The following is an 18,185-nucleotide window of genomic DNA, read 5'->3' on the forward strand; positions in this document are numbered from 1 at the left end:
TTACACGGTGCTATAGATCACGAGGAAGCATCTGTTAATACTGAAGTGAATAAGTTGATGGTTTCCACAGATGAAAAAGATATTTTAAAACAATATACAATCCAGCAACCTTCTTCAAATAGTCAAACAGGGGGAGATTTGGTTAAAAGTGTTATTTCAGACAGCAGCTATGACAATAATGTAGTTCAAAGCACAGTATGTCAATGGGTGAGTCCTGGAGATATTGTTGAGACTGTGTGCTCTGAAGATGTCCATATTGTATTTGAAAATGAGATGCAAAAACAGTTAAAGGTTCCTACTTCTGATACTTCTAGTGCAAATATTTGTAAAACTATCAATGAAAACAAAGCAGAAGTCTTCATTCCAAATAGCACTGCAGATGATGAGGAAACCTTAAATAAAAATAGAAATGTAGAGACGAATACATTGAGAATTTCCCCAGAGCAGCAAGAAAATGTCATTTTTAAAAATAATTCAATACAGGAACCTTTTTCAGATAGCCAAACAGGGGGCATGTTTATTTCAAACAGCAGCTGTAAAAATGACAATGCAGATCAAAGCACAGTGGAAAAATGTGCTCTTACTCATTCTGGAGATATTAACGTTAAATCACGATGCTCTGACAATGTTCACATTACTTTTGAAAGAGAGATGCAAAAAGAATTACGGGAGCCTACTCCTGAGATTTCTTGTGCAAATCTCAAAGAAGCTATTAATGAAGGCAATGCAGAAATCTTCACTCCTAATACAGATGATGAGGAAACATCCGTAAATAATGGCCTTGCAGAAAATGTTGATATGAGTAAATTGAGGATTTCATCAGATGAGCAAGAAAATTATATTATAAAAAATTTTTCAAAGCAACAACTTTTTTCAAATAGCCAAATCATAGGCAATACGGCTAAGAGTGTTATTTCAGACAGCAGCTATGAAAACAGCTCTGCAAATCAAAACACAGCTATAACTCATGCTGGAGATAATAATGTTGAGTCTGTGTGCTCCGAAGATGTTCACAAACAGCTAAAGGTTCCCGCTCCTGCGATTTGTAGTACGAGTCTAAAAGAAACTATTGATGAGAACAATGTGAAAAACTACACTAAGAATAGCTCTATGGATGATGTCCAGACTCATGATAAGGAGACATTTGTAAATAACAGTCTTGCAGAAAATGTTGAGGTGAATGCCTTAGCGATTTCTCAAGATGAAATAAATTATTCAAAGCAGCAACCTTTTTCATATAGCCAAATAGAGGGCAATTTGGTTCCTAAGCCTGAGATTTCTAGTGCAAGTCTAAAAGAAACTGTTAATGAAGACAATGCAGAAATCTTCACTCCAGACAGCACTATGGATGAGGATGAGGAAACATCAGTAAATAACAGACCCCTAGAAAATGTAGAAGTGAATATGTTGAGGATTTTCCCAGAAAAGCAAAAAATTTACATTTTACAGAAGGACTCAATGCAGCAACCCTTTTCAAACAGCCAAATACAGGGTGATTTTGTTATTTCAGGCTGTAGTTATGAAAATAATGCTGCAGATCCAGGCACAGTGCATCCATGTGCTGTATCTCATGTTAATGTTGAGTCTGAATGCTCTGAAGATGTTCACATTACATATGAAAGAGAGCTGCAAAAACAGTTAAGGGGGGCTGGTCCTGACATTTTCAGTGCAAATGTCAGTGAAACTATTAATGAGGTAAATGCAAAAATTCCCACTCCAAATAGCACTACAGAGGAAACAGTCATAAATAACAGGCCTGCAGAAAATGTTGAAGTGAGTATGTTGAGGATGTCCCCAAAAGAGGAAGAAAAAGATATTTTAAAAAATATTTCAATGCAGCATCCATTTTCAAACAGCCGAACGGAGGGAGGTATGATTAAGAGTGACATTTCAGGCATCAGCTGTGACAACAACAATGCAGATTCAAGCACAACACACCAATATGCTGTAACTCATTCTGGACTTATTGAAAGTGAGATGCAAAAACAGTTAAATGTTCCTACTCATGAGATTTCTATCCTTAAAGAAGCTACTGGTGAGGACAATACAGAAAACAAAACTATGAAAAGCTCTATAGATAATGCCCAAATTAATGATAAAGAGATATTAATTAACAGCCAAGCAGAAAATGCTGAGGTGGATACATTGATGATTTCCCCAGAGGAGCAAGGAAAAGACACTCCAAAACTGAAAACTGATTCAGTACAACAAACTTTTTCAAATTGCCATGTAGGTGAAGAATTAAATCATGGAAAATCATGTGAACAGTCCAGTTCAAATGATTTCAATCCTGTGCAAGTCAATAATAACTCAGACGTTCCTCTGTGTCTGCAATCAGCAAATGAATGCTTGCAGGATCATAGTTCTACAGACAATGTGATCCCATATGTGGCAGACCAAGTGCAAATGACTCAAGAAGAAAATATTGTCTGGGAGGAAAATCTTGAATTAAAGGACAGTGAAAACCTAGCCAAAATGACAGAGAAGTCCAATATAAAAGAATTATCTCAAGAACAACTGGAGCAACCTGAGTCTGTACATGACCACAAGGCTCCAAGTTTGATACCCACTGTTTTGGAAAGTAATGTATTTGAACTAGAGAGCAACTTAAACAAGAGTGATCACAGTGAAGACCCCAGTGCTCCAAATATCCAGTTACAGCTCCTGCAGGTTCTGAAGACTGTGTCCTCCAGTCAGGACCTATCTGTGCTACAAGAGGTGATGGACACATTAAACAGTGCTCTGGGAGGAGAGAGGGATGAGGAGACGGAGAGACACAGGCTAGACAGCATTAAGGAGGAAGAGGAGGCCGAAGATGATCAACGTATTAATAAAAAGGAGAAGAGAGGTGATTCTGCACTGTCTGATAATGAGAAAGATAAGAGTAAAATCCAAGAAGTTCAAAATAAGGTTGGTCATGTTGTATCCACAATAAATGCTATGCTTTGTAAATTTTATGTTTATGACTTAAATGTTGTATGTGTAGTTATTTTCCATCCAAGATTATTTGGAATGTGTTGGAAAGCTACAAGATCACACTGATGTCTTAGATGATATTAAAAAAGATCTCAACACTCCTATAGCTAAAAACATGGAGGACATGCAGAGTCAAATAGAGGAATGTCAGGTAAGTACTTTTTCAAAATCAATATTATCATATTTGATCAGCATTAAAAGTAAGTAGGTGTTCTTGTTTACAGATTTTAAAGTCACAGCTAGCAGAGTTAGCAGATGTTTTGACTGAGGACATGAAGAAAGCCAAACAACTTTTAAGCTCTAGAGCGGTGGAAATACCCAAACAAATCCACCAAGACCTGGCCTCAACATATGCAGATCTAGAACCACAATTTACGTCAGTTTGCAAACTGTGTGCCGAGAGAAGTCATTCACTGATGGATGCAGTGAAAACTGGAAAGGTAATTCTTAATTTATAAATGTAGTAAATTATAAACATTACGGAAACTATTAACCTGGCTCATTCTTAGGAACATTTGGAATCAGTCTGTGTTCAACATGTCAAGGCTCTTAAGGAGCTTGCAGAACTTTTTAAATACGACTCCCAAGTCCCGAACATGGATTTGAATTTATGTGATTTGGACAAGCTGAAAGTTTTGATCCAGCAAAACCAAGTAAATAATACAAGTTATATGCATTATAAAAACAGTGCATACTCATACACTGATGTTTCTTTTTCCTGCAGGACTTTGTGAACAGTCTCCTAAAAGAGGGTCGCCTAAAGTTAGAGGACGTCACATTTGAAATCCAGAGCTTTCTCTCTGAGCACACTCAGTTCTTGAGTCCAGCTCACAGCAGTTACCTGCTCAAACTGCTCAGCTCCACTCAGAGAAGCTTCAGGGAGCAGGCAGAAAGGCTATCCACTGAGAGGAGCTCACTGGAGCTTTTAGTGGAACAAAAACACAAAGAAAATCAGGCACAGGTCTGCCTGTATATGATGAACTGGTTTACTAATCAAATAACTACTCTGCCAAGTATAATGTGTTATAAAATATACAGAAACTGTTTAGTCTTCTCAAGCATGGCTTCTAAATGCTCTTTATAACAGAAACTATAATAATGTTAAACTGAAACAAAACAGAAAGCGCCTCTCTTCCGTTGGCACAAGCACACACACAACGTGGCTTTTTTACAGGCATGTTTACAGCATCCCTCTGTTAAGTGTTTTTTTGCATGTTATCTATCCACTTTGTCTTTGTTGCTTCTCTTGTAGGTTCTGGATGTTGCACTGCTTGTTCTTAAACAATTAACTTTTTATCATTGTCTTTACAGACACTACTTGAAAAACACAAGGAGTTTTCGGAGAAGCTGGAAGAAGTGTTTGATAATCTGACGCTGACAGAAAACCGTCTGATTGGTCATCAGCAGCAGGCAGGAAACACAGAGTCTGTGAGCGAGCTGCAGCAGTACCAGCAGGAGCACCAGGTGAGGCAAAAACTGTTTTACTACATACTTACACCGATACTCCAATTTGTGAGTTTTATAACTATATATAACTATATATATATATATAACTATATATATATATATATACTATATATATATATATAACTATATATATATATATATATATATATATATATATATATATATATATATATATATATAGATATATATATATAAAATTTGTAACTATTAAAAACATGTAGTAACATTTACACTTGCTTCTTTTTCTAAGGCTTTGCAAAAGGATGTGTTGACAAATGCCAGTGCTCTGAACGAGGTAGTCTCCAGCACAAAGAAGTTCCTTGAGGAAAACAGAAATAAGTTGACCCCAGATCAAATTGCCCAAATCGAAAACAAGCTGGAAGATGCTAAAAGCAGATCCAAGGTCATCAATCAGCGTGTTGAAGATTCACGGAAAGACCTGGAGAAAGTAGTGACGTCTGCCATAAAACAAGAAAGTGAAAAGGTAACTGCTCATCATATGTGTAGACTAAGATTTTGTAAAGAGGAAATAAAATATTGTATTATAAATTTGTCTATGCAGGCCGCAGCGGTTGAACGGCTCGAGGAAAGCAGAAACAAAATTGAAGGTCTTCTAGACTGGATTTCCAACATTGGGAATGAGAATAAGTGCAGCCCAGATGAAACTGACCATATTAGCAAAGAGAATTGTAATGTGCGGGGTGGGACTGCGGCCAAAGAGATGATGGAGGAGGATGATGATGCCAATGGAAATGCCCCACAGAGCCCTGAGCAGGATCACAACTGGGAGAATGGCCAGAGCAGTGCATCCACAGATTTGAACAAACAATACGCAAAAGTCAAGGTAAAGGAATCTTCAAATGCACCATTTCAGGGTATTAAGTATTACAGAGATCAGAGATGCTAAACAGTTTTGAGAGCTTTTTACCAATCCCTTGCCTCGCCCCCTTTATTCTGCTAATCAATGCAGGGGGCTTGTCTTTAGTTAAGAAAGAATTTCTTTAACAACTACAGCCTTTTTATAATATCTTTGAATACATAGAGTGTGTTCACACTTGCACACTCATCACATCAAAACTTGGACATGACTAATCTCTACAGTAAACCTGAACTAGACTAGGACTAAACTAGGCTCAAACCAGAAACAAAGCAAGTGTGAACATTCTCTATAAAATATATAGCTGGGTACAGGTGATTAAAAAGTTATATTAAAACAATACACATCAAGACACTTCACACTTGTGCTTTTTTCCCAGGCACATCACCAGGCTATTCTGTCCCAGCAGCAGGACCTCCTGATTGCCACACAGTCAGCTCAGGCCTTACTTGACAAACAGGCCAATGTCTTGTCACCAGAGGAGAAGGAGAGATTACAGAAAAACATCCAGGAGCTAAAGGGACGATATGAGGCATCTTTGACCCAGGCCGAACAGCAGATGAAACAGCTGCAGTGTGTCCAGGAAGAGCTGAAGAAGTTTCAGGACGACTGTGAGGAGTTTGAGGCCTGGTTGGACCAAGCTGAGGATGAGAAACAGAAACTAGAGACTCCAGCAGGTTCACTCAATATTCTTACTGATAAACTGCAGTCTCAGAGAAACTTCTCAGAGGATGTGATATCCCATAAAGGAGACCTGCGTTTTATAACTATATCAGGACAGAAAGTATTAGATGTGGCCAAAGCCTGCATTGGAGCTGACCCTGCAGATAAAAACTCACCTGTGCATGTGGATACTTCAGGGACCTCTGCTTCAGTTAAGGACAAACTGGATTCTGCAGCCACTCGATACAAGGCTCTCCATGCACAGGTACAGCATTATTCATTCATGACAATACTTTCAACAACCACTAGAGGGTGGCATTTGCCTTAAAAGCAAAGGGGAAAGAAGAATAGCAGATTGTAATAATATTTTTGCTTCCACTTGTTTTCTATGTTTTAGTGCAATCAGCTTGGCAACAACCTCAAGGATGTGATTGACAAATATAAAAAATATGATGAGACCAGCGCAGGCCTGCTCAAGTGGCTCAATAGCTCCGAGGACGAGGCGAGAAAACAGCAATCAGAGCCTATAGCAGCTGATCCACAAACACTGCAGAAGCAACTGGAGGACACTAAGGCAAGACAAATATTAAATGCATTTAATATTATGCATTTAGTGTTATCCCAGTTCATTCATTGTCTGTAAAACACTTTAGAACTTAGACTTGAAGTTGATTTTACATGATTGAACTGCAACACCAAATATAGTACTATTTCACTATAAGAGTTATTTTTAGCCATGATTTCAAATATAGTCCCACATGGGAACAGTTAGTTGTGTTATTTCTAGTGTGCACACTCCAACAAGCGGATAAGAGTCTGTGCAGACAGAGCTGTTGGCTGCCTTTTCTTCTTCAATGTTAAATAACATTCCTCAGTTGAGACGTAGTGACTTACAGTACTGATTTCCACAGATAACAAACTAAGAGGGTCTGGAAACACTGGTTATGTTTTAGTTATATATCATCTCACATAAACATGCTGTGTATTTGGAACTAAAATTACTACTTATTACACTAAATAGTGAATGTGCCCTGGCTTATCACTGATTATGTAATTTTCTAATGGACATTTTATTGGCCTTAGGTTTTGCAAAATCAGACCACAGGACATCAAGCAGCTGTTGACACTTTACGTAAGACAGCAGAGTCTTTGATTTCGTCTGAGGGGGATCTGCTCAGCAACACAGATGAGATACAGGAGACAGTAGGTAAGACTGTGAAAACTCAAACCAAAAGCTTAACAAATGAAATGTTTTAATTTTATTATCACACTGTACCAATAAATGTGGCGTGCTTTTGTATGTTTTAACATTCAGATGACATAGTGGAGCGTTATGACAACCTTTCCAAATCTGTAAGTGACCGAAATGAGAAAATCCAGATCACTTTGACCCGCTCCATGAGTGTCCAGGACGGTCTGGATGAGATGTTGGGATGGATGGAGCGAGTGGAGGCCAGTGTGAAGGAGAACAAACAGATCCCACTGGACTCTGCCTCTTTGGCTGATGCCCTCAGCAAAGAAACAGTATGTCTTATTGAAAAAATATAATTTATTTGAGTGTTTCTTTTAAAAATGCTCATACTATCTCTGTTAATGCTTTTAGGCTTTAGAGCAAGATATGGCAAGTCGTCAGAGCAGCATCTCAGCCATAAAAGCCAAAGTGAAGAAGTTTGCAGAGACCGCAGACCCATCAGCCGCTGCCCTACTCCAGTCCAACATGGACGCTCTCTCTCAGCGCTTCTCTAATGCATGTGATCAACAAAAGGACAAAGTGTCCACCTTAGAACAACTCAAGAAAAAAGTGGAGGATTTTGAGAAAGTAGCAGATAAAGTCCAGCAGTTTGTCGTGAAACGGTCACAGGAGCTGCATGAAACCGATGGGCCTGGCAAAACATTCACTGAGCTGTCTGGATTAATGCAGGTAACAACAAACTAAGGACTGTATTTTTTACTTTAATGTACCACTTTATAATAACTAGTGGTATAACATTACAAAAAAAAAATCATGGTTCGGTATGTACCTCGGTTTTGAGGTCACTGTTTGGGTCATTTTCTGTACAGTATCGGAACAAAATGAAAAACCATTTGCTTGTTGTTTATTTGTGTGTTTATTAAATCAACAATTTGTTTTAACATTTTTCAGATGGGAAAATAAAATGCAAGCAAAGTGCTGCTTGGTAATACATAAAATATTCTCAAATAAGCAATAAATGTATGAAATATTAAAAAAAAAAGTAATTCCTTGTTAACAGTAAACATAACTTTTAAAAAATAAAGAGCAGCATTAACAGTTCCAGGATGAAATTGAACTCAACTTCATATTTTTGGCCAGAAAAAACAATGCGTCCACATTGTCTGCAGTAAGTGCAGATCTGCTGGCAGTTATAATGTCCCCAGTGATTGAAAATACCCTTTCACTAGGAACAGAGGTCGCGGGTATGGCGGGGTATGGGCAATCACAGAGGAGTTCCCTCATGAATATTAAAGAGCCGAGCCAGCTTCCGTGAAGCTGCACATGTAATGGCAGAATGTAAACACACACAAATTGTGCAAACTCACTCGTGCACAGCTCTGCACTGAACCAAACGTCCCGTACCAAAACGGTTCAGCACGAATACATGTACCATTACCCTAATAATAACTACACTTTAATTAATCTTAATAAACCATGAACAAATGAAAAATACATAAAAAAAATTATTAAGAATGATTCAGGCTAAATTATGGAGTTAGGGTTGGGGTTTTAAAAACTGTTACCTAATTTGATTGATCATTTCCAGTTGCTACATTCATCAAACTGCTTTACAGAATACCAAAGCAGAGATGGAGGAACATTCGCGTGATATGGAGAAGCTGCAGAGTTTGTCCAAAGAACTGTGTGAACTAAGCGCCGATGGAAACAGAGCCCAGATCCAGAGCAAGATGGATAACCTCACAAATACCTTCAACTCTTTCAAAGATACTGTCCAAGAAAAGTATGTTTTCTCTTGAATGACACATAATTACTGTAAAATGCATTAATTGAGAACATATTTTATAAAGGGAAGAGGAAGTGTCATCTTGCCAAGACCAGCTTGGAGAATTTAAAGCTTTATCTGGTGCTCTCACATCATGGCTGGAAGAAACTAAAGACAAAGTCCCTGCAATGGACCCAGGTCGCAGTGAGAAGAGTCTGGAGAAAGATCTGCAGATAGTCACAGTAAGTTCAATAATGACTGTGTTAATTAAAGATTTACTATGTAACTTATTTGGTGGAGGGGCCGCCACCTGCTTGTCTCCATGGAATGTTATTGTTTTGCCTGGAAAGTTTTACAGAAAGGCATGAAACCTATCTCTTTTCATGGAAGCAAACATGTGATTTCTCCAGGCTAAATTACTAGCCAGATGGAGAAAAATATAAGAATGTATGTTTTTTTAAAGCTATTTCAAAGCAATAAAAACACCTGTTATTTAATAAATGCAAAATGGACAAGATTAATGCCATAATTTGGTACATTCCAGGAAAAACACTAGCATTCTATGGAAACAAGCAATAAAATAAATAGAATTTAAATAGAAGTTTGTTTTGTTAGAAACATTATCCTGTGTTATGATAGGACACATTAGATGTTCTCTAGCAACTCCAGTAAATGTTGAAAGTATTTCTGAGTCAGATCTTGTATAAACAAACAATCTAAACAATGCAACTCCATCTAATTGACCTACATTTCAACATACTAATTAAAAGCAAACGTGACCTGTTTATCCAAGGGAGGACAAGAATCACAAACTTCATTGTTTAACACAAGCAAAACAGACTTTACAGACTTGAATCAAAACAATGACACATAATGTTATTTTTCTGAGATGTATTTGATTAATCTTTCTCAGGAACTTTTGGATGAGTGGACTTCAAAAGGCTCTGATGTGCAGGACATGAACAGCAAAGGCTCTGCACTTTGTAGCTTCATCACTTTCCTTACTTCACCTGCCAAGTCAAAGAATGCCAACAAAGGTAGAGTCAAGCAAAGTGTCTGTGTGTTTTAATGGTACAGAGGAGTGGGGGCATGGTGCTGGGGGGACTTTTAACACTAACATGTTTTAATTGTCATGGGCTGTCTTCTTGTATGTTCATTTATACAAGCTTTGTCTTGTGTTTCTGCATCAGCTCTTACTAACGGTGGTGGTCCGGTCAACCATTCCTACCTAACCAATAAAGGTAATTGAATAAACCTCTTTGGTGTATGGAATCTATTAGCTCTGGATTTCTAAACACAACAGGGGATATGTGAGCTTAATGTTGAATGACTCTCAGAAAGAACTACAGCAGCATGTTGAAAACTGTGTGGTGCATGTGAAACAATAGTAACTTTAGGCAATTGCTGCAAATGTTGTTTTAACACATCATCAAATAAGTAAATATCACATTGTTACTGCTAGTATCTTTTCTATTTCAGATCACAACTTTTTTTCAACTAAAGAAGGAGATCTTAATAGACCTATGAAAATAATTTTAAGTTATTATTTTAATGGTGACTTATGTTTACTTATCCATAGATCTAATGGTGATACAGCAGAAGATGTCTTTTGTCAGTGAGGAGTACACTAGTCTTGGGGACACACTGAAAAGCAGGGTCACCGAGTTAGATCATTTAGTTAAAGAAGTAAAAGAGGCTCAGAAAGAGACCTCTGATATGATGAAGTGGCTCAAGGACATGAAAAAAACTGCTGCTTCTTGGAACACTGCAGCCACAGAGAAAGATACTGTTAAACACAACTGGAAAATCAGAAGGTAATGGAAATTACATTACTATTTTTACTCTTTTTGTAATTGCATGAGAGCATTAATATTTTGTTTTTTGTCCCAGTCATTTGAAGAGAACATGAAGGAAAAAAGAGAGGAGCTGCAGAAGCTGAGGGGCAAGCTTCTCCATTTGATACAAACTCATCCAAACTCTCCAGAGGCAGCTAAATGGAAGCAAATGCTGTCAGAAATAGGTGTGCATGAAATGAAACCCACTGCTAATAATATGAAATATGAATAGTATTGACCTGTACTGCAGACTGTGACTGATATTGTTGTGTTATCTGTAGATGCGGCATGGGCAGATATTAGTGACTCTGTAGAGGAAAGGAAACAACATCTGGAACAGTCCAACAAAAACCTGGACATATTCAAAACCACTGAGCAGCAGCTTTGTCAGTGGCTTTCAGAAAAAGAGATGCTGATGAGTGTCCTTGGGCCACTTTCCATTGATCCAAACATGCTCAAAATGCAAAAGCAGCAGGTTCAGGTAAGTAGTTTTTTTACACTCCCAGTTCAGGCAAACTTAAACCACAATGCTGTGTCTATCTATGTCTTTTTTTCTCTTTAGATTATCCAGAATGAGTTCAAGAGTCGTACTCCTCAATATGAGCAGCTTGAGAAAGCTGCCTCTTCCTTACTGAGCTCCAGCCAGGATCCTCAGAATGAGAAGCTTGTGAATGAGCAGCTCAAGGTGGTCACTCAGAAGTGGCAGAGCCTCAGTGGACAGCTGGACTCCAGAGACAGTCTGATAGACCAGGCCATGGTCAAGACCGCACAGTTTCAGGAGCTACTGAGGAGTCTGAGCAACACCACCACAGAACTGGAAAACCAGCTCACCAATCACCACAGTCAGAGCACCCAGCCTGAAGCACTGAAGAGGCACCTGGAGGATGTGCAGAAGATATCCGCTCAGCTCAGAGAAGAGAAGAAGAAAGTGAAGGAGGCAGAGGCAGTCAGTGCTGAGCTCAAAACACTGGTCACTGAGGACTACTTGAGAGCAGATTTGACCCGGCAGTTGGACAGTGTCACCAAGCCCTTCAAAAATCTGGAGGAGAAAGCAGGTCAGTGCCTCAGTGCATAATTACAGTGACTTACAGTGTGAAAATTATATGATGGGGTTATAGGTGAATGTTTCACACTCAAAAGCTGCATATTTTATCATAACTTAAGATAAGTAATGTAATGATAATGCATAAGACATTATCATTACATTAGATAAATGCTATAGATTATAGTCTGAAATCTTGTCTGTTTTTTCCTATTGTTACAGCTAAATGTGTTGATGAACTGAGTTCAACCTTTGCCAGTTCGCAGCAGTTCCATCAGACATCTAAGGACTTCCAGGCGTGGCTGGGTGAGACGCTCCAGAAAGAGTCTGAGCCTCAGTCCATCTCAGCCAGGGTGGAGGTGCTCCAGCAGAGTCTGGAGGACCACAACAAGAAGCAAAAGACACTCAGTGAGCACGTGGAGGCCTACAGGACTATTGTGGCCGAGGGAGAGAGGCTACTGCAGAGCGTGGATGGTGCAGAAAAACTGGCACTGCAGGGGCAGCTGACTGCACTGTCTACTAACTGGGAAGATGCGAAGAGGAGCCACACTGAACAAGCTGAGAAACTACAAACTGCTTTACAAAAATCACTCAAGTTTAACGAAAATGCTGAAAAACTAAACTCCTGGATACAGGAGTCTGAAAACAGAGAGGCCAGAATCAAACTAACTGTGGATCCTGTTGAAGTAGAAAACTCAATTTCACAAGTCAAAGCTTTGCAAAAAGATGTTGATAAGCACAGAGGACTGGTTGAACAGCTCAACACCGCAGCAGAGGGCCTTATGGAGGTGGCTAATGCTGATACAGAAATGATCAAAGAGGAAAAGTCAAGTATTGCTAAAAAAGTGGACAGTGTGGTTGAGGCATTACAGAACAAGAAGGACACATTAGAGCAGATCTCACACAAAGTAAAGGAGTTTAATGATGGCTACAAAGAGGCCCAGTCACACCTTGAAGGAGCAAAAAAACAGATGGAGACATTTGAATCACAGGGTGTCCAGGCGCATAGTAACAAGAATTTAGCCAACATGAAAGCCCAGCACAAAAGTCTAACTGGAGTAGAAAACCAGGTTGAGCACATCAAGGGTCTAGCCAAAGATCTGGTGGTAGCTGTCCCAGATGCGGATGGTGTGACCGACCTCCTGCTGCAGAGTGACAGTATAGAGAAGGAATACAGCACTCTCAACAAAAAACTAGAGGAGACGTGCCAAGTACTGGAGGGTAAACTGCAGGGCATTGGACAATTTCAAAATAATATCCGTGAAATGTTTACCCGATTCACTGATTTAGATGATGAGTTAGACAACATGGCTCCAGTTGATTTGGACCTGGCTAAACTTAAAGAACAACAAAGCAATATAAGTGGTTTTATCAGCAGACTCCAAGAGCTAATGTCAAACACATCTGATGCTGTGGACAAATGCAAAAAGATGCTTGAGACTGAAGATTCTCCTGATCTGATTGGACTCAAGAGAGATTTGGATGCCTTGAGTAAACAATGTGGCAAACTGCAGGACAGAGCTAAGAGCAGAGAGACACAAGTGCAGAGTACACTTCAGAATCTAGAGCAGCTGTATGGAAAAATCAAACAGGCAGAGCACAAACTCGACAAGGCCGCGCTCAAGGAAGAATCCCAGGATGCAGTTGGCATGGAAACGGAGGTCATCAATCAGCAGCTGGAGGCATTCAAGGTAACTGTTTTGTTTTATTTTTTTCATCAAGGAAAATTCATACATTGAAGAAATATTGTATTAAATATTGAATAGCATTAAATTTAATAAAAAATATATAATATATTTTAAAAAATATTATTCACAATATTACTAATTAGTATAATTGAATACTTTCTCATTGCTTAATTAATACTAAGACATTAAAATAAAATGTGTATTATAGTTTAATAAAGTGATTACATTTGCTTCAGTAGTAAACTACTCTTCTCTCAGAATACCACTTTACATACTAGACCTGGCCTATTTGCCTTGCACATGAGTTGTGACTCATGTCTTGTAGCATGTGTCTGTGGCTTCCTATATTTATGTACATATATAACAGTGTTCATTTTATTTCTTAACTAAAGTATAATGGGATTCTGTTATGTAGAAAATAACTATTTCTACATGATTAATAAATAGTATATTTAATGCTATGCTAATTCAGGTATAGTAGAGGCTGTAGACTATACTATTGGGTACGATTACCTATTTGCATAGCACTCGAGTCACCCTTTTGCCCCATACAAGGAATTCTCATGGGACGACTGCTCGGGGGCATGTGGTGTAAACAAAGGAGCCGGAGCCCAGGCCTGGTGGTGTTGCAGGATAGGGCCGTCAGAGCCAGGTGGTGACCAGCAGGGTGTCACTTGAGTCAGTGGATTCATTAATGAAGCCAAGCCTACAAATAGATCAACATTAACTGAGTAGCTTTTGCTAATGGACTTTCACAGCCCTGTAATTTAATGTGCTCACAGAGGCCTGGTGTTATTTTTGTCTGGCCTATTTTTCTTTCAATCCCATCAGGTTACTGGAAATTTAGAAGAATATCTTGTATTGTATTTGTACTGGATTTATTTGTTTGATCAAATGCATACAGTACATGCTATTGTGCCTTTTTTCAATTTAACTTAATTTACCCCAGATTTACATGCAGCATACAACAGCCATAAAAAATAAAAGTAGACAGATGTAAAATATTTTAAATTCCTGTGTAGTCTTCAAAAAGCAGATTAACTCAGTTGGGGACACTTGAATTAAATGTGTATATTACATTACAATACTGCAAAGTAAACAGATGTGCACATGACACAGATCATACCCAGTAGTAGGTCAAGAGATTTTGTTTTCAATTAAGGGGGTGGTGGGCGCTGGAGAGTGGGGTGGATTAAAATGTGGGGGTGTCTATTTTGTGTGCAGTTTGGTCTCTGTCTTTGCAGCAAACATACAAAAGAAGTGATTGATTCAGATTGTTGCTAAGCAACATTGTCATTGTGTTTCACCCCCACTTTCTCTTGTCACCCGTCCTGGCTGAGAGGGCACAAGCCCACTCCCCGGGAGCCTCCTCCCAAGCCTTTGTCCTCACAGACCAAAATGAACCAGTTGTGTTTAGCAACAAAAGTTTGATGGCATAACAAAGAAATGCCATCAAGTTTTTTAAGCATTATACAATTACTCATTTTCCATTATTTGCAAGGAACAGAACTTTATTGGCAGCCTGTAAAAATAAATAGAGAGAGCACACTCGCATGAGCTATTACCATTTTAGGTCACGTTTAGAAATCCACATACCTGACTTCACATGTTTACGCTTGAATTTGTTAGGACGTTAAAAGCAAGATTAGATCATATTATCAATACACTCTATGTATGTGGATAACCTTATTATATACTATACAACATATGTTTAATCTATAGGGCGGCCCCTGTTACTTAGCTCTATGGGGGGTTAGTGTCGACATTTTCTGTGGCTTTTCAGACATTACCTCAGTGTCAGTGCTTTTCACAAGTATCCCTTACACTCTGATTCATAAACTGGGCACAGTGTAGCTGATGGAAGTTAAAATGTGTCATTGAGGGCAAGCAGCTGACTCACTGCCACAGTTTCATAGGACCATTAGGAAAAACTATCATGTTACGACTGCGCTAAAGTCCTTTTGTTGTTTTCGATACAATACTTAATCTAGATTTACAATAGCAGTCTATATTTGGACTGGAGTAAATTTAGGAGTCACGAAGATAGATGTGATCATTAGTCAGCTGGCTCCAGTCAAGTGCAGTCGCTGTGGTGTGTAAGCTGCTTCCAAACGAGTGGACAATCCAGGAAACCAAAACAAATTCCTCTCATGATCTCCTCCATCCGCCTTTCTCCTGCTGTCCCGCGCGATGGACATAAAAAGGCCCCTTCATGCACTTGGCAGAGGAGCTGGTGTTAAATTACCTGAGACCTGTGCCTCCCTCAGCATTCCACAGTAATTAACAATATCTGCGGGCTCCCAGCACCCATCCACCACAATAACACAACAGAGGGCAAAGAGGAGAAAAGATAAATGTGTATCTATTTCAGAAAAGTGTGATGTCATCAGTGGGAGCCAATGCTGACGCCCGCAAGGCTTTTTTTTTTTTTTTTTTTTTTGAGTAGCCGGTGTCTTGCTCCACTCCCCCATTCCTTTAGTCAGTGTTTTAAAAAAGTGATTATGTCATGACTCTGGATGAACCATGCTTAGTTAAAAGTGAAGTCATACAGCCCACAGAGACATAAGGGGAATTAGAGGAAAAAGGGTCATGTGTCCACCAATCAACATGTGCCGGAGCGGCTCAGAGCACAAATGGAGTTGTGGCAGATGTTGTGTGAATAATGAGCGGGGGCGGGGCTTAAGCTCTGCCAGGAGGGAGTCTGTCATTGCACAGGCAGCGATGGGAGAGAAAGAGCAGGGTTTTGTTTATCCACGAGTACCAGCTCTGAGCACAACTAACACGCAGTTTTTGAACAAGCCTGCTGGACTTATCTGTGGATTTATCACTTTGCACTGAAGATTCACTACCCTGTCTGGATTTGACAAGAATTTCAGGGATTTTAAAGCACTTTGGATGAGAGGAATACGTTCAGCCATTCAAGGATATAAAGTGTTTGTGCATGGATTGGTGACTGTTATAGAAACTTTTGTTTACTTTCCTCTTCCACTTACATTCAGAGTTCATACTGTGAAGCTGCTATTATTATATTTAATTTTTTGTATATTTCTTGAGAGTATTTTATTTTTTTCAGATTAAAATGTCACTATATTTTTCATTTATTTAGTTCATATTTCTACTTTCTTATATATATATATATATTCAATTTTTATAGAAGCTAATTTACTATAGAACTAGTATTTTTTCATACTTACTTGCACTATACAGCAACTACCTCATCTATTTGTGACAGAAAGTAGTGAATTGTTTGGGTATGGGTAAGCCTCTCAGCAGACCAGACTGCCTGAGAAAAAACCCTTCATGCATGGGGAAGGGGGAGGAGGAGGACCTGAACATTGATGACTGTTATGTGCCCCAGAGGTCCATCTACGACACAGTGCGACTCAATGAGCAGATTGACTCCAGCTCCAAAGGCAGCCTCGCCTCTAGACACTTCACTGGCACCTTACCGTACACACAGCGCCCCCTTGACTTTAGCAGTCTGTGTGGAAATGGAGGTTTGTCTGCCTCCAGTTCATTTGAAATGCGCACCAGAAAAGCCGCCATGTTGGATGAGCGTGCGGTATTTGATGGACTTAAGCTCAATGGGAATATAATAAGAGCTTCAGATACAGTGTTACCCAAGTCACGACTTCAGGGGGGAGAGAAGAAGGACTTTCCTCATCACCGGCGCTCATGGAGGGCATTTGCTCCAACAAATCTGGGCGAATACATCAGCCGCAGTGGGACCCTGTGCTCTGGGGGCTCTGACAGGCCTGCTCTTCTCAATGGCAGGAGGGGACAAAGTATGACCAGCTCCCTGACATCTGAGGAAGACTCTGGACTGTACAGCCCCACTGTGGACAGAGACCGACATGCTCACCACCCCAACAAAAGAGTGGGTCCTGGGACAAGGAGCCTGTCCTCTTCAGAGGCCATGCACATGTCTGGAGAGTTGAAGACTGGGCGCTCGCTCAGCTCTGGACAGGAGGACTTCCTCTACTCTCCTGCAAGGGACAGTGTATCGCTGTACCACAGTCATAGCCTGGTACAGGAGGGGAGGCACAATAAACTCAGTTTAAAAGGAAAGGACAGGTTTTCCTCAGGTTCAGGGTCAAGAGTTCAAAGTTTAGGTTGGCGTTCAAAGAGAGACTATGAGGAGCAGTCCACTGCGGAGCTGCTGGAGGATGTGCCCAGTGCAGAGGACTGTGAGCTGGTCAGTGTGGTGGTCACTCAGCCTGAGACTTACGGCAACTCTGTAACATTACCTATCGAGAGCCGCCAGAGAACAAAAACCCCTAACCCTCAGCTGGGAGCATCCCAGTACAGCCTGGAGGAGCTGGAGGAGTTTCTGCAGTCTGTGGAGGCCTGTCTCCCCAAATGTTTAGAGGAGCTACAGCAGGCTGGACAGCACGAGATCGAGTTCTTTCTGAATGCCATAGCTGCATGTTCGGACTTAGACACAACAGGTCCCCCGAGCCCTCAGGTGCCTAAAATAAGCCCTCTTCTACTATGGGGTTTGACGGATTAACAGGGTCAGCAAGGGGTTCATACAATGTATGGCATTTTGATTAATGTTTTCTGATGTTTCCCTTTCATATCTCATTACATGACTGTCAATTTAGTTTTACTAAATACAGACCTGGTGGTCTGAGTGATTATTTAAGCTGTTCTTGGGCAGTCAGCCGCAGCCAAACACTT

General features: G+C 39.8%; 1 protein-coding gene across 1 annotated transcript in view; it reads left to right on the forward strand.

The window, feature by feature from the left end:
- The window catches only part of dst (dystonin), a 317,525-nt gene that overhangs the window by 280,862 nt on the left and 18,478 nt on the right, over positions 1–18,185 (forward strand). The window contains 23 exon segments of the mRNA XM_055163095.1: positions 2–2,910; positions 2,987–3,127; positions 3,201–3,416; positions 3,486–3,629; positions 3,701–3,937; positions 4,288–4,440; positions 4,694–4,927; positions 5,006–5,287; positions 5,700–6,248; positions 6,381–6,557; positions 7,067–7,190; positions 7,299–7,507; positions 7,587–7,904; positions 8,792–8,958; positions 9,026–9,182; positions 9,854–9,977; positions 10,131–10,181; positions 10,520–10,729; positions 10,732–10,754; positions 10,831–10,960; positions 11,057–11,256; positions 11,338–11,830; positions 12,040–13,508. Of these exon segments, the coding sequence (XP_055019070.1) occupies positions 2–2,910; positions 2,987–3,127; positions 3,201–3,416; positions 3,486–3,629; positions 3,701–3,937; positions 4,288–4,440; positions 4,694–4,927; positions 5,006–5,287; positions 5,700–6,248; positions 6,381–6,557; positions 7,067–7,190; positions 7,299–7,507; positions 7,587–7,904; positions 8,792–8,958; positions 9,026–9,182; positions 9,854–9,977; positions 10,131–10,181; positions 10,520–10,729; positions 10,732–10,754; positions 10,831–10,960; positions 11,057–11,256; positions 11,338–11,830; positions 12,040–13,508 (8,717 nt within the window).

Source organism: Boleophthalmus pectinirostris, unplaced genomic scaffold (assembly GCF_026225935.1).
Source record: "Boleophthalmus pectinirostris isolate CB_2022bp ecotype Guang Dong unplaced genomic scaffold, ASM2622593v1 HiC_scaffold_5, whole genome shotgun sequence".
Lineage (NCBI taxonomy): Eukaryota > Metazoa > Chordata > Actinopteri > Gobiiformes > Gobiidae > Boleophthalmus > Boleophthalmus pectinirostris.